Source organism: Panthera tigris, chromosome F2 (assembly GCF_018350195.1).
Source record: "Panthera tigris isolate Pti1 chromosome F2, P.tigris_Pti1_mat1.1, whole genome shotgun sequence".
Taxonomy (NCBI): Eukaryota; Metazoa; Chordata; class Mammalia; order Carnivora; family Felidae; genus Panthera; species Panthera tigris.
Genome location: NC_056676.1, coordinates 43,058,132 through 43,084,349, shown reverse-complemented (window position 1 = coordinate 43,084,349; position 26,218 = coordinate 43,058,132). Strand labels below are relative to the sequence as shown.

The 26,218-nt window shown below is 37.8% G+C and overlaps 1 protein-coding gene across 3 annotated transcripts in view; it reads right to left on the bottom strand.

Annotated features, from left to right (window-relative positions):
• Positions 1–26,218, bottom strand: part of CPQ (carboxypeptidase Q) — a 447,986-nt gene that overhangs the window by 148,756 nt on the left and 273,012 nt on the right. For all 3 annotated transcript variants that reach the window (XM_042972841.1, XM_042972842.1, XM_042972843.1), the window contains exon 5: positions 2,248–2,359. In XM_042972841.1, coding sequence (XP_042828775.1) covers positions 2,248–2,359 — 112 coding nt within the window. The remainder of the gene's footprint in view (positions 1–2,247; positions 2,360–26,218) is intronic.

The following is a 26,218-nucleotide window of genomic DNA, read 5'->3' as shown; positions in this document are numbered from 1 at the left end:
AGATAAAATATTCTGGAAGCTTACAGTTAAAAGAGATAAAGAAAATTAAGACCAGAGAGTTCAAATGACCTGCCTGAGGCCAAAAAAGCAGTTTGAGGCACAGAGTGATGTAAACTCTGATTCAGATGGGTCTGGTTCTCTCTTTGCTATACCACTTTGTTTCTAATCAAGCTGGCTGAACACATCAAAAGAAAATCAACTTCCCAAACGCATATCTGGGCCCTATAAAGAGGGAAATGTTTGATATCTCCCTGCCTCATGTCTAGAACCCACTTCATTCCGGAGTGAAGGTAAGGACAGAGAGAACAGACCACCAAGGGAATATTTTTAAGGGAAGGAGGAGAGGATTCACACATAGAGTACCCCAGATCTTCTCTGAAGGAATGTATGTTTTTGGGTTTTGTTTGCTGGACAATTCATCTCTCTCAAACCTTACACAATTCTAAAAGCAGGCCTTGAAATTATGTCTATACTGGCACCTATATATGTAGGGGCTTGTGTATGTTCCAATTCTATTCTAAGCGTTCTTAAGAACAGAGGACATGTTTTAAACCTTTCTGTATGTCCAGATTTTACCGAGTGCTTTCATACAGTAGGTGTTCAGTATGGAAGTGTTGAAAGTGTAAGTGCATAGAATGTAAGGTTTCCAATGAGTTCATTTTCTCTCTCTAAAAAAAAAAAATGTCCTGTATTCAGGTCTCTTAGTGATTTTTTTTTATTAGTTTATTTTAGTGGAGAAATTTTATGCATTCCTCCACCACCACCCCAGACCTGCCAAGGGATATTTGGCAATGTCTGGAGACCTTTTTGGTTGTTAAAACTTGAGGGGGATGGTGCTTATTGGTATCTCGTAGATAGAGTCCAGGGATGCTGCTAAACATCCTACATGCATGAGACAGACCCACAATAAAGAATCATGTAGCCCCAAACGTCAGTAGTATCAAGGCTAAGGGACACAGGACTGTTTAGAAGTACAAAACACACAACCACCTCTCCATTTCCCCATTTTTAAAACACAAGTAAGACATAAACCAAAATGGCACACCAAAGATATGCCTAAGCAAGACCATTTCAGCAATCTATTGTTAATATGGCCAATTATTTAATAGGCTTATTTATAGGATTATAAGGGTTATTAAACACTGGAAGAAATGTATGAATTTAAACATATATATATATATACATATATATATATATATGTATATATATATGGAAAGCCTTCACCAAAAAGGATGCTCTGATCTTTACTGTATATGAAGCTGAGGCTACTTCACAGTTATGACAAAACATTCTGCTGATGAGGCATGTTAAAGCCACCCCTGCCCTAACTCAGATATGGGACTCTTCAAATTGTTTCATTATTTCTATTTTTCTAAGTTTATTTATTTATTTAGAGAGGGAAAGATGGGGGGGGGGAGGGGTACAGAGAGAGAGAGAGAGAGAGAGAGAGAGAGAATCTCAAGCAGGCACTGCACTCAGTGCAGAGTTCCACCTGGGGCTCAATCTCATAACTGCAAGATCATGACTTGAGCCCAAACCAAGAGTTGGACACATAGCCAACTGAGCCACCCAGGCGCCCCCAGACTGTTTCATTATTTCTAACCTCACTCAAAATCCACCTTTTTGACCAGCACACAAAGAGGAAATATATGTTTTTTGTGTGTGCAAATAGGGTCATCAAAAACTGCTTTACTATTAGCTTATCCTTTGTATGCCTGTCCATCTTCTTCATTTCTAGGTTCACCTGGAAGTTCCTGTTTTCCAGCCTAGATCCCTTATTGTGGGTCCTTATTGAAGGATCATTCCTTCAGTTCTGCATTGCTCTCTTTGATTTCTGCCATGGAAAGATAGCTGCAGTAAAGCTATCCTAACAGCCTAATAATGTCTTTAAGATGAACAAGGAAAAGGAGGCAGGGGGAGCTGCTGACTTTTCTTTGACTTGGTCATGGTTTCCTTACATAGTCTCCAGCTGATGTGGTTATATTCGCTACAGTTTTATTTGCTTGTTCTTTTTCCCTAGTGCCTCATATTTGATACTTTGGATATCTGGCATACACTTGAATAAAAATTTCTTTCTTTAAGGGGACAAATTCATTCTTTTCTGAGAATAAACTAACGAACACATAGATCTCAGGAGGATCTCTGAACATACTAGAGTCACTAATCTGTTCAGTATTTTGTGTGTTGAGTTAAACATGTCACTACTGAGATCCTCATACAGTGGTTAATGACTTTCTAAATATTTACCAAGATCTTTAATAAGCGAGAGTGCTTCCCATGATATAAAGGCTCCACCGCCATCATCCATGGCACCCTGCCCCACGTCCCAGCTGTCCAGATGTCCACTGACCAGTACGACCTAGAAAAAATAATAAAAAGAGAAAAAAAAATAAAACTAAGCAGAAATGACATCAAAGAGGAAGCATTCATAGTCATTCCAAATATAGAAATGAAACTTTTATATTTTCTTTTCTATTTTTACATCTTAAAAGATCTATGTCATTACTAGTGGAAAACCTGGTATAACGCTCTATATAAAGGGTGTAAGGTCATCCTAACAGTAATAAAAATTCTCACCTTGTACTTCTCTTCACTAATATAAGTTTGAATACTAAAGTGAAATGGTTTATTACTGACCGATGTTTTATAACTTTACTATATGGCTTAAAAGCTAAATGACATAAATGGAGCTCAAAACTTCAACTATATTCTCAACTGTCCCAAATTCTAGCAGACATATAATAAACATGTGTTGAACTGAATTCAAATGAAAAAGTGAGAATGATAATTTTTTATTTTTTATTATTTTTATTATTTTTTTTAGCATTTTTTATTTTTTATTATGAAATTTATTATCAAATTGGTTTCCATACAACACCCAGTGCTCATCCCAACAGGTGCCCTCAATACCCATCACCCACCCACCCCACCCTCCCCCCCCCCATAAACCCTCAGTTTATGATCTGTGTACTATAAATCACTCTGGGGTTAATAAATAAATATACTGGGGTTACAAACTACAGTCTAGTTAGACAAAGAACTTTTAAAAAAAATTAAATTTACACTAGTGTTAAATAAGTCTACAGATTATATTACAAATTTTAAATCACCAAAGTTTTAAATTATTTTCAAGAATCATTAGTAGTTATCTCCAGGAAAATAGAAACCATATTTTAATAAAACTAAATTTCATTAAAACATTTTAAACAAAGCAAGTTAAGTGATGCTTATCCATACAGAAAAATTGTACCTTGACCTCTATTTCACACAATATATGAATGTCAAATCAGATAGATTACAAATCTAAATAAAGATGTTCGAGGAAAGCATAGAACAGTTTTGTCAACTTGGAGTAGGCAAAGAGCACACACCATAAAAGAAAAAGTAACAAACTGAACTTTTAAAAAATAAGGAGTATCTGTTCATCAAAAGACCCCATTACAAGAGTGAAAAGGCAACCCACAGAGGAAGAGAAGATATTTACAATACATATACACAGCAAAGGAACCATATCCAGACTATATAAAAAATTCCTACCAAACAGAAATAAAGAGGGAGTCAACTTATAAAAACATGGGCAAAAGACTTGAATTGACAACTCATAAAAATAGGCATACAAATACTAATAAGCAAGAGAAAAGGTGCTTGGGTTCACTGTCATCAAGGAAATACAAATTAAACCACATTCAATACATTTCCACCAAAATGACTAAAATAAAAAAGATAGAAAATGTCAAATATTGGTGAGGAGATAGAGTGATTGGAACTCTTACACACTGTTGGTGTGAGCGTAAGTGCTTATAACCACTCTGGAAAACTGATTTATCTACTGAGTCTGAACATACACACACCCTGTGTGTGCCCCAACACTTCCACTTCTATATATATCCAACAGGAATGTATGTGTGTATGTATACCTTCACCAAAAGAGATGTACTAGAATGCTCAGAATGTTCATAATGGCCCCTGTCCCCCCTCCACCAAAGGAAACTACTTTAATGCCTGTTAACAGAGGAATGAATAAACTGTGTTGTACTGATCAATGGAACACTACATAGCAGTAATAATGAACGAACACAGTACATGATCAATGGAGATAAATCTCATAAACATTATGAAATGAAAGAAGCCAGACACAAAATAATATATATCATGTATAATTCCATGTATATAAAATATAAAAACAATCAAAAGAAAGGAGAATGGTTCCCCAAGGTGAGAAGGGTTAGTGACATGAAGGAGAGCTTCTGGGGTGCTGGGCACATTCTGTTTCCTGATCTGGGTACAGTTACACAGGTGCGCTCAGTTTGTAAAAGCTTATCTTGTTACACACTTAGGATCTGTACAGTTTCTCTGAGAACATTACATACCAATAAAAAGTTTTCAAAAGTTCAACAGATTGATATCTATATACAGCATGTAGTAAGCAAACCAAAGTTGAACGAATCTTCTCGATGAATGAAACAAAAATGCCCCATGACTTTGGGAAAGCAGGATTTGGGTTCTGAAATATCAGGGTGACCCCTTGCACTGCCTGATTCCCCAGGCAGCTGTAGGATCCTCCATTGACTCTGCATACACACACAGCCAGACCCAGCCGGCATGACTTCATTGTAGTCACAAACAAGTACAATGCCTTGTAACTAACGAGACTAACAAATGGCCGTGTAATGAACCCAAATGGATTGTTTCTAAGGAAAGAGGAAAAAAAATGAAGAAGAAAACATGCTGCAATAGCAGGAAATTCTGACTCAGACGTTGGTGTAATCCCATGTGGGATGGACAAGCCAATTAGTCAACATTCTCACCATCCTCGGACCCATTTTCTCAATGAAATTGGAGTTCCCGTGGATTAAAAGCGTCAAAATGTGTTTTAATGAACTTTTTCCCAGTTAACACATAAGAGTAACTAAATCAAGGCAGCTGTTATTTCATCTTTCAGAATAATTGAGGTTATTTTACAATCATACTTCTTTATGTTTTCTAAAATGCCCCCATTATCCAACCCAGAATTATTACTTAAATAAATAACTAAAAGATGGGAGAAATGGTTTTGAATGATAGGAAACTAAATGTTATCCCATAAAATAAGGTCTTTGGCACAGTGCTAAAGAAGATTGACTACAAACCATGTAGATTTTAAGAGCTTATTTTAATATGTTTTTTAAAATCAGAAAATATATTGGGGGCCACTGTGAGACAGCAACTGTAATTTTGATATAAAAAGTAGGTAATGACAATTCAGCAGCATTTTTAACGAACTTGAGTTTTCCTAATCATAAGAGCTCTACTCCCCTTAGAAAACTGATGCACAAGGTCTCATTCAACATGGTATCTGCATTATCATGCTTTAATGCAGTCCCACAAAGGATAAACCAGTACAACATACAAACTCACCATGCCTTGTGTCAGGGTCAGGCAGAAACGAACATTACTTATAATACATTTGGATCCGACTTAGGCAAACATACTAAAAACAGACTACCAAGAGACACAGTAAGCTCTAGTTTCTTGAAAAAGAATCACCTGATAAAAGACAGGAAAATACACAGTCCCTTCACTGCCTCTGTTGCCAGATGTGGAGCCCTTAGTGCAATAGGATGGCCTAGAACTAACAGAGAAGTGGGACACTCACCTATTTACCCCTCTTGTGTGCTGCTCCCCGAGGCAGGTAGAGCACTGACCAATTCCCCACCCACCACTTTCCTTTTTACCACCATCTCTTCCAAACACAGCAAAGAGTAAAAGTTATTAAAACAACAACAGCAGCAATAGCAGGCACACCAAAACAATTAGGAAGGCAGAAGCAGAACTGTGATGATCCGAAATGCAGCTTCTTATTTGTGAGGAACACATTAGCCTTGACCACCAAAGACTCAGGCCTTGAGGTCGGGTGGGGCGGTGGGAGAGAGAACCTACCACAGAAGGGCAGAAACACACCGGATGGGAACCTGCTAAGATGAACAAAGACCAGCCGTGGCACACAACCCCTTACAGGCCAGCTGTGGGCCTGAGAGCAGAGATAAACTAAATCAAGGGTAGACAGACAGCAGCCTCAAGGACAAGCCCCTTACGTCTTCATTACTGGTACATCCGGAGACACTAGTGCAAACAGATTTGCCTGATTAAATGATGAGTAAGAACATAATCAAAATGGGACATATGGAACATATGGCAGAACAAGGAGAGAAAACAGCCTCAGTGGAAGTACATTCTTATGAAAGCAAGTTAATTCAAGGTATTGGAGAAAATGCCATGATCTTTGGCATTCACTGCATGCATTTATTCAACAATTTGTATTGAGTTCCTATTATGGGCCAGAAATACAGAAATGAAAAAATAAATAAATATTCTATCTTAATGGGATTATCATTCTGGTAAGGGAAACAGACAATAAACAAATATGATATGATGGTAGTTTTAAGTGCTATAAAGAAATACTGGGCAAAGAAAGAAAATAGAGTGGTGGTAGCATGGAGAGGAAAGATCAGTGTGCTTCCTCCTAAAAGGTGGATAGCCACAGGAGTGTTCTATGCCTGCCCTAACAATGAGAGAAATCTGGATGATCTATAAAAGCATAACTTTTTAAGGCCCATCAGAGATTTCAGATTGTGATTCAGTCAGAGGCGCTGAATTCCAGAGGACAACAAGCTCAAGGAGAGATGGGACACATGAGTTGCTTGGCCTTTTGCAGAGACAGGAGGGACAGGTGCCAGCAACAGACAGAGGTGGCAGACAAAAGCAGGAATGAGGAAGACAACTAAAAGGTTAACAAATTCTGAAAAGGCAAATGTGGGTTGATATGAGAGTTTAGAATACCTGGAAACCTCTCATGTAAGGCACTAGGTACCCAAATTTCCAGATCTTTTCCATAGGCCTCCATCAGGTACTCCCAAGAAATACTGGGAGCAGGGCAGAAGCCCTGAGAGAGCTTGCCTCAGTGATGCAGGAGTGCAGATGATGACCAGATACTATTGGGAGGTAGGCGCCAAACATAACCTGCTTCTGGGCCCTTCTCTCATAGGAAGAAGTCACCTGCCCCTCCGGGAGAGGGAGAGTGCTGTCTTGCAGGGCAGTCCTGGGCAAAGGTCAGTGGCTACAAGGAAAGGGGTAGAAAATTGCACTCCCACCCTGTACTGACACTAGGAAAAGCATGGATGCCTCTTGGGGAGGGCAGGAAACCTGCTCATACCTAGAATCCTGCATTGACTTAAAGCAGAGTCCTGCTGCCTTGGGGTGAGGGCTCGGAGTGGAGTGGGATACTCATTCCCATGACTACAGCAGAGTTTGGCTTCCACAGGGGCTTGCGAAGAGTAGAAATGTTGGGAAAGCCCCACTCTTGTCCTCAGGCACACAGAGCCTGGCTGAGACCTAGGGGCAGGAGAACCAAGAAACTACCCTGTCCCCACCAGGAGTCCCCAGTGAGTAACAAGCACAGCATTAACAGCTTATAGCCGAGGGAAGGGCAGGAGCACAGAGAGAAACACCCGCTGTGGTGCCAACATACAGAGCCTGCTGAAAGCTGAGGATAAAGCACAATAATGAGAAAAGTCCTCCAAGCAACCCAATCCCTACACTAAAAACAGAGTAGCAGCAACCCACTGCTAGAGAAATTTGAAACATGTGAGCACCAAAGGTAAGAATAGAGACAATAAAATCCAAACCTAGCTCAGCAATGAAAGATGGACTCATCCACTCTCAGACTAATGGCTGGACAGAAGAGGAGTAAGCACCTTTGCACTCACATACTGTTCACCTCAGGCTCCACTGTTCTGGCACATACGACATCTAGCATGCAATCAAAATTATGACATATATAATAGGCAAGAAATAAAACAATCCATTGTCAGGAAATACAGTATTCAACACAATACTGTCGACCCAATGTAGCTCATATATTCAAAATATCAGACAAGGAGTTTAAAATAATTATGATTAATATGTTAAAAATCTAGTGGAAAAGATGGGAAATTTCATCAGAGAGATGGAAACTATGGTTACAAAGTCAAATGGAAATGAAAAATATAGTTATTTAAGGGACTAAATACTTAAGTGAAGTCAAAACTTAAAACTTTTGTAAGAAAAAGAAAAATATTTTCATGTCTTTAGGGGAGGAGGAAGTGTTCTTCAACAAGATACAAAAATGCAAAGCATCAAGAAAAGATGCACAAATTCAACCATAAGAAAATGAAGACTTCCTCTTAATCAAGAGAATAACAGAATGAGAGGAGTTGCTACAAGTTGGGAGAAGATATTTATAATAAATACAACCAAAAAGTGGTTTATATTAAAAATACAGTAAAACCTTGGATTGTGATTAATTTGTTCAGTGAGTGTTCCACAGGACAAGCAAATATTTCTAATGAATTTTAACTTGATAAACGAGTGATGTCTTGCAATACAAGTAGTATGTAACACCAAACATCACATGATCACAACTGAGCCAATGGTTCTTCTCTCTCTGTGGGATTGTGGGTGATGAATGCAATGTCACATTTCTGTGAAATCCTCAAAAGGGGGCAAAAGCAAGTATCATTGGATAGGTTCCTTGTTAAAGTTGCTCGAAAAGGAAAAGATTCCACTGAGCCAATAGATAGCAGTGATTCCATTAGTGATAGTGAAAGTCGTCCTACACAATAACCCTCCTGTCTCTTGTCTCCCTCACACGAAGGTTTTCAAAGGTAAGTTCAGGTTAATTTGTTTATTTTTCTTTATAGCTTGTATTTTCTTTATTATTTTGTATTATATTACAGTATTGTAATCATTTTTATGTGAATATTTTTGGGCTGTGGAATGAATCATCTGAGTTTCCATTATTTCTTATGGGGAAATTGGCTTTGGTATGCAAGTGCTTTAGACTACAAGCATGTTTCCAGAACGGATTATGCTCATAAACCAAGGTTTTAATGTATATAAGGAATTCCTACTATTCAACTAGAAAAGGTGAGCAATCCAACAGGAAAATGGAAAAAAGACATAAATAGGCATTTCACATATAAGAAATTATGAATGGATACAAAGCATTTGAAAAGATGACCAACCTCACCATTGATCAGGGAAATGCAAATTAAATCCTCAAAAAAATTCTATTCTGTACCTAACTGGAAAAAAAATTTTAATCTAACAATATGAAGTCTTGGCAAGGATGCTGAGCAAAAGGAATTCTCATCCACTGCAGGAAGGAGCAGAAAATTATTAAAGCCATTTAGGAAAACCATTAGGCACATCCTATTAAATTGAGCATATGTGCATCTCACAATCCAACAATTGCACTTTAGGTACATATATATGAGGAATTCTGGCACTTGAGTTCTGGGACACGTGTACCAAAACGGTCATATAGAGGCAATCATAAAGCCTCAGACTAAAACCAACCCAAATGTCCATCAACAGAATGGATAAATAAATTGCGGCATAGTCATACAGTGGAATATTATAAAATAGTGATAATGACCTACAGCTGCATCTATCAACATAACTGAATCTCAAAACAAAAATATAGGAGCAAAGCAAGAACAAAAAAGGAAGTCACAAAAGAAATAGAAGAGTATGATTCCATTATTTAATTTCAAAATCTGGTTGAACTAGAGAATATAATCTTTAGCAATGCATACAAAGATAGTAAAATTACGAAGAAAAGCAAAGTAATGGTAAACCAAAATCAGGATAGTTCTTATATCAGGTGGGGGTTGGGGCAGAGAGGAGGAGCTGATCAGAGAGAGTCATATGCAGATGATTTGAGTGGGTTTCTAAGGCACTGATATGCCTTAGAAACTGAAACTGAGTGGTGAGAATGTGTGTGATCTTTTCATTATTGTTTTTTAGGCTATACACATATGTTAAATAAAGTCTTACAAATGTGTATGTTGAACAATAGCAAGAGTTATTAAAGACGTATCTTCAAAGTCATGGGGCTCAGAGAGATATATCTGATGTTACAGGTCAGATATATCTCATCCTAATCCAACTGTTACAAAGCAAAGAAACAAATATGGAAAATGTCTACATTTACTTACAATCATAAGATTGATACTAAAATCTGAAAAAGAAAGAATGCCCTGTAAAACCAGCTACAGATCAAAGATAAATGTAAAAATCAAAATTACTTCTATCCAGCAGCATATTGAAAGCCATCGTGATAATGGCGCAATGGTCTCCAAATGCCCATAGAAAATGGAAGTTATATAGATACTAGATATGCTAAGAAAGGGCCACTAAGAAGTTAAGTCATACTTAATCTTCTTGGCATGCCTAGTTTTTAACATTCTGCATTTTAAATTATAAATTATATAGGTGTTTATCTAAACCTAACCAAGTTCGTATTGATTGATCCTCAATAAACAAAATGCCCATTTAACTTTGAAGCATGCTTCATTTTACAAATGTCTTGTTCAATAAAAAAGAAAAAACACCCAGAAAGACAACTACTCAGTGTTTTTATTTGTTGCTTTTGTGACGTTTTTCTTTGCTTGCAGCTGCTTCATTCTCTCGGTCTCATTTTATTTGGTGTATTTTAAGAGGTAGCAAGAGGAGTATCAGGGTTGCAAAGTTCAAGGCCTAGTGCAATTCCAGACACAGGAAATCCCCAATCCAATTTTCAACAACAAAAATCATTAGATAGTTGAAAAATATGACCTACAAAAAAAGGAGGAAAAAAGTTTTCTCATTATTTGGCCTTAGAGAAGAAGCCAAGAAGTGATCTAATAATGGGCTTCAGCCCTGACAGGCCCATCTGTGGAGGGTCTGAGCACCAAAAGAAAAGGCAAGGGAACCAGGTTTGGGCCATACCAGTGACTGTGAGGGTCATATAAATGATCAAGAATTTTCTGATGGAAGGCTTTTGTAGAAGTTAGAAAAGTGGCTAACTGGGGAAAGATTATGGAAAATTTCACTCCTGGGAGGGTTTCTAAAATAGGATGCATTCTTAGGTCTTACATGGAAAGCTAACAAAGGAGGGATAAATAAAATCTTTCAAGGTTCCATCTAATCCAATATTCCATGACAGTTCTTAAGAATTCTTCTTCTATTCTAACCACTTTAAAGGAGGAAATTGTCCTTTGAAAAGTCTCCATAACCTCAATAGACTTTTCCCTGAGCATCTCCTAGATACTCTGGCTGCCAAGATCTTCCCACAATTTAGGATCTAAATGCAGGTGGGCAGGCACTTCTCAAGAAATCCGTGTTTTCATAATCCCTGTCAGAGACAAAGCCTTGGTTTTCAGAGGACAGTTGATGCATGTATTGTGCTATTGCCCAACACAGACAAAGGGGACTATGTTTGAACAAATATTGTCCTTCCCAATGAACAGAGTAGGTGGTCTACAGAATAAAGCTAGACTCCTAATACACAGGGTGTGTTCAAAGACAACAAACATCTGAGCTCCTTTTGAATTAATTTATATTCAAGCTTTGTTTAGTGAAACTGCTGGGTGTTGACTGCTTGCAGGATACAGACTTCTTTCCCAAGATAATGAACCACGTGTCCAAATGCTCACACATAACCACAGCTACTCCTGAAGGGAGCTGTTTCCCCTTCTTGAGTGTCCCCTCTTACATGTTCAGGGCACTCAAATTGGCTTCATGAAAGAAAGATCATTCCTGTTCCTGGTTGAATACTCTAAGCACATTGCTGGTATCTGAAGGTACAATAAGAAGGGCCTAATTTATCTGTGACTCAAGAAAAAATAAGCCTCAGGTAGACTGATGAATGTGAATTGCAGTGTACTTGGAAGAAATGGCTGAAATTGATTAAAGATTGACTTGCAGATGGGACATGGCAGAGAGTGTCTATGGAAGGAAATCATTCTGATTAAATGAAGGTGGCGGGTTTCATCCAGAAGTCATGACTGGTTGCAACTGGCAATGATAATCTTTTAAGTAAAAGAACTGTGTTCCTGAATCCCTTCTCCATTGGCCTAAGCAACCACAGGATAAGTTGTCTCACTTGAGAGGATGGAAAGAGTAGAAGAGTTGAATGACAACACTATATTTGAACTTCCTCAAAGGAGGAAAGGGAGATAGACTTTAAGCAATTTTGATCTCAATAGTGATCATCTTTCCCATGGTCAAATCCAACTATGGTACAGGGCACAGCTATAACTTCTCTATTCTCACAGCCATTCACTCATCACTACGTTCTAAGCATTTGTTAGCCATGGCACGTAAGATTAAAAAACAAAAAATAGAAGCACTTGGTATTTTGGTATTCTACAGATTTTCATTATTCAATTTAGACAGGCTAACAGAGGTATCATCAATCTTTCATTATAGAAAATGGGGGCCAAGATGCTGCCTTCCAAAAAAAAAAAAAAAAAAAAAGAAAAAAACCAAAGAAAAAGAAAAAGACATTTTTTAACTTAATTTTTTTGCCATTTAGTTTTATAAACTAAAGGATTATTTTTGGCCCCTAATGTTTTATAAAATCCCAGAAGCCTATGCAGCTTAGGGTACTGTTTTTTGTTTGTTTGTCTATTGACTGTGGAAACTTTCTTAATTATTTAACCTTCTGTGATCTTCTGAATGTTCCTACAGAAGTCATTCTGCAAGATCAGCTGAAGGCTTCTGTCCACACAATATTCTGCAGCCTCCAGTTCTGTACCAATTTGATAAGCCATGAAAAGAAGCTAACAACAGACCAGGGTTTTCTATCCAAATGAATGCTGTCACTTTGAAAAGCACAGTAACTGGAAGGCTGTATAATAATTCCTCCCCTACCATCAGTTCCCATAGAGAGAAAGACGAATTGCTATGGATTAGTATACAGATTTACTTCTGTGGATTTTTTCCCTAGTAGAAAGAAATTTGGTTTGAGGATAGGGTATTTTTAGTTACTCTGTGAATGATTAGGAAAGGAAGGAAGGAAGGAAGGAAGGAAGGAAGGAAGGAAGGGAGGAAGGGAGGGAGGAAGGGAGGGAGGAACAGAGGAAGGAAGGAGAGATTGAAGCAAAATGCTGACTAGCACAAAAAGAGAAGATGAAGTAGAAGACAGATTAGAGGGCAAGAGGACTGCAAAGAAGCTTTGGCAAAGGCAGAGGAAGAAAAGAGAAAGTAAACCCAGGTCAAGATGTGAACCCAGACAGTGTCAGGTTGCTGAGGCTCACATGACAAAACTAAGAGAAACTGTCTCACCATATGCTTATGTGCACTAGTTTGATGTCACTATGGGTGTGGCTAAGACTAGGTAAGCTGAAAAGTGGGAAGGAGGCTTTAACTAACACTAACCTGTCAAGATAGCCAGTGTATTTTAAGCTACAGTTACCTAAATTACTTCTACCTCAAATATCCACATTATTCTGTTGGCTCCTGACTGCCAAGTCCATGGACCACAACAGTAATGGGGAGTCAGAAGTCAACCATCCCAAGTCACAAGACTTGGGCAGTGAACTTTGGGGTAGCTTCATGGCTTCCTATGATGTCAACACTTGATGACAACTTTAATTTTGATGCATAAATTATAGCTTAAATAAAAGATAGTCAAATAACATTATAAATACCCCTAAGAGGACTTTTCAGTGATCTAATTTTTGTCTTCAGAACAGGGTGTCAAGAAGCCACACTTACTTTGAAAGATTCTATGTCTCCATAGGAAGCAAGCTAATGGTTCGAACACAGTAGTTCTTGGTCTTTACTCCTCTCACCATATTTGAGCTCACATACTCTCAGCCAGGTCATTTTAGTTAATAATCTTTGCATTCAGACTCTAGGAACAAGCCAAATTTCCACTAGCATACTTTGTTTTAGGAAGGGGATGTTGCAAATATTAAACTTTTTATTTTCTTGTATCTTTGTGTAAAAGAATACTATTCTACCCATTAACCCTGATTCAGTCTTATTTTTTTATGGGAATTTTCTTCTCCTAGAAAGAAAAAGAATAGTTTTCTTAACCAATATTGTATCTAATATAAATGTTATGTAAGCATCAGAGAAAAGTGTGTATTGTGTTTATATACCCAAAATGAAAAATTCTTCCTTTCCATTTAGAATATAATAAATTGAAACTTAACTTCAATATTCACTGTCAAATAACACATCTACATTAAGAAGAGAAGTGATCATTTTAGACTCACAAGAATCAAGTCTCTAAAGGCTAAAAAGCTGATTAACTTCATAATGTTTGTGTATCACAAATCAAAACAGATAGTCTGAAAGCGATTTCCTCTAAGTCCAAACTAACTTGAAGCATGGTCACACTTTGCACAGCACAGAAAACCTATTTTCTGCCCTCTTAGAAGTGTACTTCAAGGATAAGGAGTAGAAGCAGCTTGAATGTCATAATATTTGGTAATGGCAGACCCACTAGATAGAAAGGGGTAAAAATTGATTCTAGGGCCTCAGAATGCATGAGGAATGACTATTTAAAAAAATACCTAATGATACAAGGTAATTTTAAGAACATTACAGAGACCACAAAGGATAATGGATAGTATAGTGTTCTTCTCTCCAAAATGCAATTAACTGAAATAAAAGATCATGATAAAAGAACGATTAACAGATATGGTGACATTATCACTGCAGACTCAGATTTTTTTAATGTCAACACTTATAAGGTTATCCATGTTCCCCTAAATATTTTGACTTGTCATGAGATTATAGTCTCATCAGTTACATGTTGATTGTGGCCATGTATTTTGAATAATTAACTGTATACCCTGGGAAAAAGAAAGAAAGAAAGGAAGAAAGAAAGAACTAATGAACAAACTTTTCCATCAATTGTGCATTTTCTAAAGAAACAAAAATACTAATAAAAACAAATGTTTATTAATTTAACTTGTATTTTATCAGTGCAGTGTATTTTAAGAGATGAAAAGAAATACAAAGTACGGTTCTCATGAAATCATATTTGTTATAAGTGTTAGCACGTGTTTAACTGAAGTCACCCCTGGTACAATGTCAGTGTTTCTGTCAATACCTCAGAGACACTTATAAACTTCAAGATGATAAACACATAAGATGAATCATTAATATGTTTAACCAAATAATCAAGGTTCTATAATATCACCCTGAAGCAGAAATGATAGCTTATAGCTAACAAGATAATTCAGCAGGGATAAATATCAAGGTGTACATTGCACTCTGAGATGCTGGGTTGATAGCAGTTCATCTGGGGACAATCAGAAAATTTAGGTGGACCTAAACATATTGAGCAGTGTGTCCCAGCTATGGAAAATATTAATAAAATGTTAGGGTTTATTGATAGAAATAGAGGATACTGATTATGTAAAGTAATACTCCCATTTCAATTAATCAACCACTTTTACCTCTCTCTCTCTCTCTCTCTCTCTCTCTCTTTTTTTTTGCCCAGATACCTATAGAGACCTTCCAGAAAATAGACTGTGGCTGGAGAAGAGATGTCAGGATCTTACAGTGCCTGGAAATAACACTGTTTGAAGAGCAACTGTATACGTTACCCTGGAAAAGAGTATGCTTCAAAGGGCTAGATGCCTCATCTACAAGAGAATGAACTTGATCAGATGGTATAACCAGGCCAGCGAGCAGAGGGTGCATGCATAGATTGCAGCTCACTAGAAGAATGAATCTGAGCAGTTCAGAAAGGGAACAGAGGAGTCCTCAGAGGAGTAAGCTGCAAAATCCTGGCAGTGTTCAAGCAGAAGTGGAAGGAACATCTGTCAGGTAAAGAATGGATACATGACCTGAGGTCCGAGTGGCAGGTGGGCACTGAGCCAGATAATGTCCAAAGGCACTGTCAGCTCTAAGATTCCATGATTCTAAAAGGAAGAATGGGCTTATCTTGGCCATTATTCAGTGAGAATTGTTAAAGATTTCCTGTGAATCCTGTATTTTTTTCCTACTACAAATTTCTATTATCACATTTTTTCTTCAGTTGGACCCAGAATAAAAATTTTAAATTATGTTACTAGTAATATTTATTATTAAGAAAATAAGACATACTAAAAAGAACTTTTTATGACTTAAAATTTGCCTTCTTGAATTGGTGCCATGCTGCATCAACTTCCATTGGAACCTAGGGGCATACTGTGGGAGGCATAATAGTTATAACCACTGTCAATATCAACCCCTAGCTCCTTTGGTAATTTTCTGAGACATTTTCTGAGACATTTTTTTTCTTTGCAGGATGAAGGGTGCTACACTCATTATAACAGTCTCATTATACCATCTTGATGGTTCCTTTTGAACTTTCTCCAATTCCATTGGATTTTGAAACTGTAGCAATCAAACCCATAATGCATAGATAATGTAACTTTTTTGTGTGCTATATAGAAATTATAACACCTCTCCTGATATTTCCCGGAATTTGCTTATTTTCTTTAATGGCATAGAATTACATAAATTAAGAAACCTACAATAACTCTGAATTCCTTCTCGGGATCCTACATTCACACTATTAAAGCTAGAATGACCTTAGGAGATTATGGTCAATGCTCTGCTTTTACACAGAGAAGTGCTTTGCCCAAGTGGCAGGGCCTGAAAATAGAACCCGTTGCTTCTGACACAGAGCTAAGGGCTATTTCCATTCTATCTTTCTGTCTGCTTCATAAAAAACAATGCAGTGACTACTTTTGATTGCTCTTCTCTAATGCATTACCTTTTACTTGACTGTGCTGAAAATTAATCTGCTACTTTTTGCCTATACACATAGTCTAATGAGTTCTTCCTACAATTTATCCCTATCAGCTGGACATGGGCAAGTTATTTAACCTCTCTAAGCCTTGTTTCTACATCTGTAAGGTGGGAATAATAACACCAACCCAACTTTAAAGTGTGTGGTGAGAATGAAATGAGATGACATAATACCTTCATCACTGTCTCAGTCACTGGGCACAAAGTATGGACTCTTACATGGTTGCCGTTATAGTGCTGATTACACCATAATTAGTGTACGGTCACCCCAAACACTGCAAACAATTCTTTCTAGGAAAAATGCACTTGGGGAGTTGGAAAGTAGAGTGGATTTCACACACACTGCTTCAGCAGGCACGGGTTTAGGGTACTATGTGCTGCTTGCTTGAATTAGAGGGAGCATCAATCACAAGCGTATGTTATTTAAAATATGACAAATATTCTAAAAATGTTGTTTGGCAAGTCTAATTTAAAACAGCATGAACTTATCCCATTTGAAAACATTCATACACCATGAAATAGCTAAGTTACATTTTCATTTCAGTAATAGGTTGCAAAGGGGAAAAAGATGTTACAGCTCAAGCAATCACAAACACACAGCCCTCCCTAACTAACTCTGCAGTTACTAGGTAACCAGGTAGTGCTGTGTGAAAATGAATTCAGGTGTTTGAACTAGAGATTCCCATGCACCTGAGGTGAGTTTTGTCGTGGCAATGGCTAGTCTAATAAATGATTCCACTGTCAATTGCATTTCTAGAGTTAGCAAGACTGGTCCCACAAAGGCTCTCTGTAGGAGGGCCCAGAATATAGGGAGAGAGTCTCCAGAATAGAGTCTTAGAGAACACAACAAAGTCTGGCATATTTCATGTAAAAATGAGAAGCTTAAGCTTTTTAAAAAAAAAAAAAAACAACAACAAAAAGCATATCTTGACATCCCATTTGAGCATAATCTCTGCAGAGAAGGCGCAAAGATCGCTAAGAATAGGGAGTAGATGATAAATGGCAGATATCAGTTTTATGCTATTGTAGACAAATTTAAGTGTAGCGTTGTTTAAAGATCAAAGAAAAAGCTAAATGGCCCATCACAGAGCTCTGTTTCATCTCTTTCAACTCTATACTCTTAACAATTGATGAATTTTCATCTCCATATGTTCCTTCAGTAAATTTCAGTAAGGTTGGACATGTTTCAACCTTTTGAACAGGGGAGAAGGGAGGAACATGCCTTCTATCCTCACCCCTCAGCTGAGAAATACCAAACTCTCTTCTAATGGCAGAGACCTTTTTATTTCCTTCACACATATTACTCATAAGACTTGAAATACAGTAGAAAATCAACAAACCAACTTTGATTTCTTTCTTTTTAATAACAAAATGTTATTCAGAATCAAGCTAGTTCAGTTCCTTAAAAAAAAATTAGGGGTGCCTGGGTGGCTCAGTTGGTTAGGCGTCCGACTTCAGCTCAGGTCAGGATCTTGCCGCTTGTGGGTTCAAGCCCCACATCAGGCTCTGTGCTGACAGCTCAGAGCCTGGAGCCTGCTTCAGATTCTGTGTTTCCATCTCTCTCTGCCCTTTCCCACTAACTGTCTTTCTCTCTCTCAAAAATAAGCAAACATTAAAAAATTAAAAAAAATATATTAGTGTTTGTGATCAATGAACAATTAAAACAAATTTATAATTAATGACTTTGACTTTTACAATTCTAATCACCTAAACCCATTAAAGAAGTTTACTGCAAGAACTCACGGATCTTGCAGTCTGTGAGTTCGAGCCCCGTGTTGGGCTCTGTGCTGACAGCTCAGAGCCTGGAGCCTACTTCAGATTCTGTGTCTCCGTCTCTCTCTGCTCCTCCCCCACTCACACTCTATCTCTCAAAAATAAACATTAAAAAAAAAAGATTAAGTTTAATGTGTGCTTCAAAGGTCAAGAACTATACAGAACTATAGACAAAAAATTCGGACCAAAAATAAAATAAAGCTTAAAAGTTAATTACGAGACTTCTGGTCAACAGGGTACAGCAAGTTCACACTCTCATGAGCCTCCTCTGTTCCAAACACGTGGCAATTAGAGATGAGTTATAACAAGTGAAAACCAAAAGGCTATAGTTTGGCTCTAAAAACCAGATAAACATCTCTGTGGACTAGAAATGGGTTAGAATCACAAGGCAGTGAGTAGGTCTGAAGCCAGGGGATCTGCAGGGCTTCAGATCTAGAAGCCAGCACTGTCTTCTGGGCACCCTGTTCCTATAGGTACAGAGAATCTAAAGTAGCTTTGCTGGAGATAGGGGAACCTATGCCAGGTTAACTGCATAGAAGCAAGCAAGGTAGATGGGCTCATGAGAGGAAGCTGAAAACAAGAAAACATGCCAAGTGGTACAGCTTTATAAAGAGTTTTAGCCTCTAGAGGAGATATGGACAAAGATATGAATCAGAACCAGGCACTGAATCAAGCTACCTGCTGGCTTTGTAACAGAATATGTGATCCTTGTTATCACCATTGGCAAGGGTGGCTGATACAACATAATAAAACCCAGTTCTGGACAGGCAGTGTTGCAGGCCAGGTGAAAGTAATCACAAAACCTCCAGAGAGAGAATGGGGAGCCCAAAGGGAAAGAACACAATACAAAAAACAATACAAATTGAATCTTAAATCATCCTACTCAAAATGAGTCAGCAAACCCAAATTCCGAAACACATGAAGAAGTACAGTGTTAAAAATGTCAACAAAATCAACAACTGGAATAAAAATTCCATTCCAGATTAAATTAATTTTATGGAAAATCTACATAACAATTTTTAAAATTATGCTTAGGGTGATCAAAGGACTACTTTTCTAGAAAAAGAAAATTTACTAAAATTGACTCAAGGAGAAATAAGAAAACCTGAAAATATCAGTAAACATTAAGAAATTCAATCAAGAATCAGAAAGTACGCTCTCTCTTCACACACACACACACACTCACTCACACACACACACACACACACACACACACACACACACACACACAAACTAAAGCCACCTGACTCAAGAGGTAAATTTTATGAAGGAATAGAAAATCTTCAAACTAAGCCAATTCATTTATCAAGATATTACCTTGAGACCAAAACAAGACAAGGGCACTACAATATAGACCAATCTTATTTATGAATGCAATGCTAAATGATTATTAATGCGGTATAAAACTTCCTCCACTTTTAACAGATAAAATTAGAAAACAGACAATAAAGGTAAAAAAAAATGAGCTTATGATTTCAGTCAATCTATATAATATATTATCATAAGGTGAATTTGTCATTCTTGAAAAAGCAAACATAAAAACAAACAATATCCTATGTTTGGTCCAAATTGCAAAATATGTTAGTGATGCTTTATGAAAAAAATAAAATCCACAGCAACCCTATTTAATACACATGGAGGGTTCTGTGGATTTGTCCATGCAGACAGGGCATTTGGAATGATCAAATCCTGCTTGTTGCTTAAAGATTAAAGAATAATTTTGAGCAGAAAATAAGCACATGGATTCATTACTCCTGCTTCACTACCCATGTCTATAAAGCTTAGTGACACTGTCCCTAGCACCAAAGTTTACTTATTTTTATTTTATATATGCACTATTGCACCATCAGTGAAATATTCAACAATCTAAAAAATCAAAACAGAGGCAATAAAACAGAAATATAGCTGTCTTCCATTTCCCCTTCTGTATCAGACAGGAGCCCTGAAGCAGTAAGTGCCTGCCCTGCCCACAGGCTTCTCCTTAGGAAAGTAGCCTCAGGAATTCTTTCTGAGCAAAGCTGTTAGGGCTCATGCCATGTATGTCAAGAGAAATGAGCTCTGCTTCCATGGTTACAAACAGTTATACTAAAATCAGCTCCTAAGTCAAACTAGCATAGATAATCAGATATGAGAGAAATTTACCTTTGACCTGGCTTGGCTCCAAAACCCAACTCAAAAGGGGTGAGTTGCATTGGATGGCAAGAAGCCAATGACACATACAGAAGGGGACGGGGGGTGTTGAGGAGGAAAAATTTACTCTACCCTTCAAGGTTCTTCTGGCTGGTCTAAGGATTATATTGCATGAAACAGATTAAGATGGGGGAAAAATCAAATTTAATTTCATATGTTTGGGGAAACCACATAAACTTGAAAGATTCCAAAGATAGTTAGACAAAATGAGGTATAAATGTTATCCTGAACTAAGGAGAAAGGGGTAGGGGTCTGGGACTTAAAAGGGAAGGAAAGCAATTCACAGGAAGATGAAAAAGTAGTTGTTTGGTAAACAAATGTGTGCTGGACACACATTGGGACATAGGAATTTTAATAAACAGACTGCTAAATTCCTCCCTGTCTATTACACCCAGTTCATATTATAATATAGTTATTTATGGTGATAGCTCCTTTCCTGGAGCAGGCCCTGTAAATTCTTTTAGGCAGTTAGGAGTGTCTCCTTGAAACTTTTGGACCTTGATTGTTTTCAACTCAAAATAATCTGTATGCCAAGGTGGAACATCTTGAGGTGATTCGTTCTGAACCCCTACAGGGGTGAGGAGTCTCCTATACCCTCTGGAATTTACCTTGGTTCTTCTCTAATCCTAGTCTACAATAGTCTTAAAAGTATAGGGAACAGTACTATACAGCTAAAAAGCACATTATGTACCTGCCATCCACATGTCCTTGTACATAGTACATAGTAAATCACTATGCACTATCCATTCTATGTTCCCTCAAATATCTATCTATCTATCTATCTATCTATCTATCTATCCATCCATCCTTAGACAAATATATTTGGAAAATGCTAAACCGGTATATACTATTCTAGAGAAACCTGTTTAGCCTTATTTTACCCAGCATTTCCAAAATGTTGTATCCATGCCTTCAGCAAGCATTTATCAAACCACTATGTGCCAGATGCCATAATAAATAATTTCTGGGGATAGAGCAAGAAACTTGACAAAGCTTCTGTTCTTGTGAACTTACATTCTAGCTGGAGGATAAGTGAAGACCAAGTAAACAAAGGTAACTCCAGACAGTGACATATGCTGTGAAAATATAAAATCAAATAATGTGTCAGAAAGTGGTAAGGGGATCAATGGCCAGTAAAAGGCCTCTCAAAGAAAATAATGTTTGTGTTGAAACCTGAATGTTAAGAGCTGGCCAGGTGAAGATGTGGGAAAGAGAACTCCAGCCAAAAAGAATAGCTGAGGCAAAGACCTCGTGGCAGAATGAGTTTGAGAGCTTAAGTCTTTCTTTATAACAACCTGTTAGCATTAAGCAGAACAGCAAATCAAGAAGCTGCACTTAGGAAATACCTGAGGTACGAGAAATACTAGTTTCATTTGAATTTACGAATTATGATGGCATGCTGATTTAGGAAACCAAAAATATTGCTGAATGCTCATACATAGACCCATCTGGAAATGATCATTCCCTTTCAAGTACAGAAATGCAACATATTAAATCAAGAAGTCCCAGGAAAGATTTAATGTAGCAAACTAAAATGTGGCTTTCTAGAATTACTTTTCTAATTGTAGACAGTCATCGAGAATTTTTGTTTTAGATTTTTTTTTAACGTTTATTTATTTATTTAAAAAAATTTTTTTTAATGTTTATTTTTTTTTGAGACAGAGAGAGACAGAACATGAATGGGGAAGGGTCAGAGAGAGAGGGAGACACAGAATCCGAAGCAGGCTCCAGGCTCTGAGCTGTCAGCCCAGAGCCCGATGTGGGGCTCGAACTCACAGACCGTGAGATCATGACCCGAGCCGAAGTCGGATGCCCAACTGACTGAGCCACCCAGGCGCCCCTTAACGTTTATTTATTTTTGAGACAGAGAGAGACAGAGCATGAACGGGGGAGGGGCAGAGAGAGAGAGAGAGAGAGAGAGAGAGACAGAATTGAAAGCAGGCTCCAGGCTCTGAGCCATCAGCCCAAAGCCCGACGCGGGGCTCGAACTCACGGACCGCGAGACGTGACCTGAGCTGAAGTCGGATGCTTAACCGACTGAGCCACCCAGGCGCCCTGAGAATTTTTTTTTTTAGAAATGAAAGTAATACAAATATATAATTGCCATAGAAGTCCTGTGGAAGAAAACCAAAAGGTAAGGATCATTTTTTTTTTTTTTAATCTACCAGGGGAAATTGGGGAAGGGATGAACACTGACGACAGGATCAAACAGAAGAGGAGTTGGATAGCCAGGGGATATAAGCAGAGATAAATCTTTTCACAGTCAATTGGAAAACTAACATCATGGAAAGAAGCCCTGAGGGGAGCAGTGTGGGGCACTGGTAGCAATAACTGGTCAGCATGCCCCCAGGGACTCTGCAGTGAGTGAAATGAGCAGCCACTGCCCAACGCAAGCCACCTGGAAGTTACCTGGGCTGACCATAATTCACACTGTCACAAGTGATGAGCTGAAAGCAAATGAACAGTGTGGAGACACCCCTCGAGAAGAGGACAGTTTAGGAGCACGTGGAAACCAGTTAAGGAAGAATTCACACAGGGCAATAGGACAAAATAGGGACAAGTAAACAAACAAGTTAATAAGGAGGGTTGTATTTTGTGTTTCAGTAAGAAATGGAATACTGTACCATTACAACAGATTATCTCACAGAAATGTATTGTAAGTTCCTCCAATTCCAAATCTTGAAAGATGTGCTAAATTGTATATAAGTGCAAAAAAACAAAAACAAAAACAAAAACAAAAACAAAAACAAACCATGCTGCTGGGTACTCTTGCATCTTGAGGGAAAAAAAAAACACATTCAATCAAATCATTTATGGAATAGAGTGTTCTGATTAAATCGATTTCCTGACTAGATAGATTATATTTTTTAAGCATAGTTGTCAATCTTTCTTAAGGACATCAGCCAAGATCAGTGGAACAGAACAGACAGTCCTAAAGCAGATCTATGTATGTGTGTATAAAATAATTAAGTGTATTATAAAAAAAATGTTTCACAACACCAACAGACTATGGGCTCTATGAAACATCCACAGCAACAGAAATTTAAAATGAGATAAGTCTAAGTTTTATATTTCTTCTCAACATCCTTGTGGATCTCCCCCTACCTACTTTGAAGACTTCTGTGCTCTCTACCCACATTGACCCCTGAATGCAACCATGACCTCCAGGAGTGAAGGGCTCCTCACCTAACCCCTGCTACTTAAGAGTACCCTGCAAGTGTTCGTTCTCCCTTGAGCCCTTTCATTCCTCAGAGGGATGAGACAGTAGCTTCTCTATTGCTTTCAGTAATCGAATCTACAACCTCTCAGGGGCACTGAAGAGAACTTCTCTGCCCAGGGACAGAATAACAAGCACTGGTGTGTAAAGTGAGTCCCTTTGCTAAGGCTACCACTGGAAGTGAAGGAGAAGTTTTTATACCCTCTAGGAAATGCAAGCCTTTAAAAAGAGGAATTTGAGGTATTTCCCCACTACCCATGCCACTGGAAGAATTTTTAAAGTTAAAGAGTAAATATGTGAACACTGTAACCTTTTAGAAGTACAACTGTTTAAAAAGAATATACTGGCAAGAGGCTCAAATATTCTAAAACAATGAACAGCTTGACATTTTTCAAACAAATATTTTAAAACTCAGGTCCACATGTGCACTGGAAATTAATGCCATTTGTTCGACAGTAATAGACTTGATTCATATCCACTCTCACATGTTGGATTATATTTGCTGATTTTATTAAACCTTCAAAAGGTTACAGCTGGTTGACATATGAAAAACTCCACACCTCTAAAAGAAGGAATTGTATACCAGTCCTTTTTTTTAACAAAACCATGCCTCAGAAAAAAATGATAAGACATAGCATTCTGTTCCTTACTATCACTGATTATATACTTAAATGTTTATCATCTATGGATTACTAGGAAGGAAACAGAAACGGATGGTTGAGAACAAACTTGGACAAATACCCCTGGGAATTCCAAGAACTGCCTGGAGAGGATGTTGTTGGAAGGCCTGGAGACCTGGGCTCTTCAAGTATAGGGTCATAGGATGCAGAACTGGGCATAAACGGTTCATGACACCACATTTACACTCTTTGCTGGTTGGGCCAAGGGACATTTGGATCACAGACAGGACTCTAGAATGCAGTACTTACCAATGCCAATTGTATTCCTAGCTTTTCTTTCTGAAATGCTAAACAAAGTCTTTGAAAGGGCCATGTAACTCCAGAGGGACTGAAGCCATCCTTTAAATATGCTTTATAAAGCAACTTATATTAGAGAAAATTTCATGGCCATGCCAGAAACATGATCAATGTGGGTTAAATCGGGGCTTCCATAATCATGACAGTAATTTTGGCAATGAGATCTTTAACAGTGACTAATGTACAGAACCTTCCAGCCTAAAAGGTTTAGTGACACAAATAACTATTACATTGTCAAGTCCTGAGCAACAATTAAAGTCCTGGAATTAACCCCAATAGGTATTAAAGGCTGCAGCTACTGTGCCTTGATACATTTCTGAAAAACTAAAAAAAAAAAGTTACTCTTCTCATAAATGGTTGTGTTGTGCCCTTATAATGCCCTTCATGTATTTATTTCCTTTCTCTTTTGAAAAAGAAGCTTTCTGTAGATTCCTCATTTCCTCAATTGTTTCATTTTAACTTATACAAACCAAGGGGGCAAGACTGCTATTTTCTAACTGTGCAAGTTACTTAATTTTCCTGTGCTTTGGTTTCTTATCTACAAAAGGAAGATAATAATAATAAAGTCTTGGTCGTTATGAGGATTAGCTGCATCTATGTACATCACGTAGGGCAAGGCCTGGGCCATGGTAGTCAATTACAAATTATTTGTATTACTTTTACTATTTCAGTGATTTAAATAGATTTATGAAAATAGGCTCAATCATGATATAGAGGAAACTTTCAAGTTCCTCATAATTTACTTCCAGGTCATTTACCTCTCCTATCTAAAATCCCAGCCTAGGAATATCTCCTATTTTACAATGGAAAACTAAAAGGATCTCTGAAGGAAGAGAATTTGGTTAGGTCTGGAAGGCTAGCGGCCAACTCCAACTTTCAGTCATTCAAAACAACGGACCTTACATGAGCCTGATGGGAGCCTTCTAAAAAGCCAGATATGCCGTAAGTAAAGTGCCTAAAGTTCTCTCAGATAAAGTTCAACCAGTTTAGATTAAAGTACAACATAGGAATTCCTGCTTCCAAGTGATGACGTTACAAGAGTCAAATTCAAAATCACTTCCTGAAGCAGAGGTAAAGTGCCGAAGGGAAGAGATGACAAGAGGCACTAGGGATGGTGTTTCTCTGAGTGTGGTCCTCAGACCACCAGCATCAGAATCATCTGTGGGCATCTTTACAAATACAGAATCCTGCGTCCCCCTCTAGATCTACTGGATCTGAATTAAGCATGGGTCCCAGCAATCTACATTTTAAAAAATTTTGTTTTAATATATGAAATTTATTGTCAAATTGGTTTCCGTACAACACCCAGTGCTCATCCCAAAAGATGCCTTCTTCATTTTTATTAAGCACCTAGATGAATCCTCTGCATGCTGAATTTCAAGAACCACTCCAGGAAATTTGACTCAGGTTATGGGACTGAGCCACAAATCTGTGCTGTTGGTGATGGATCCTTTGTGTCAGA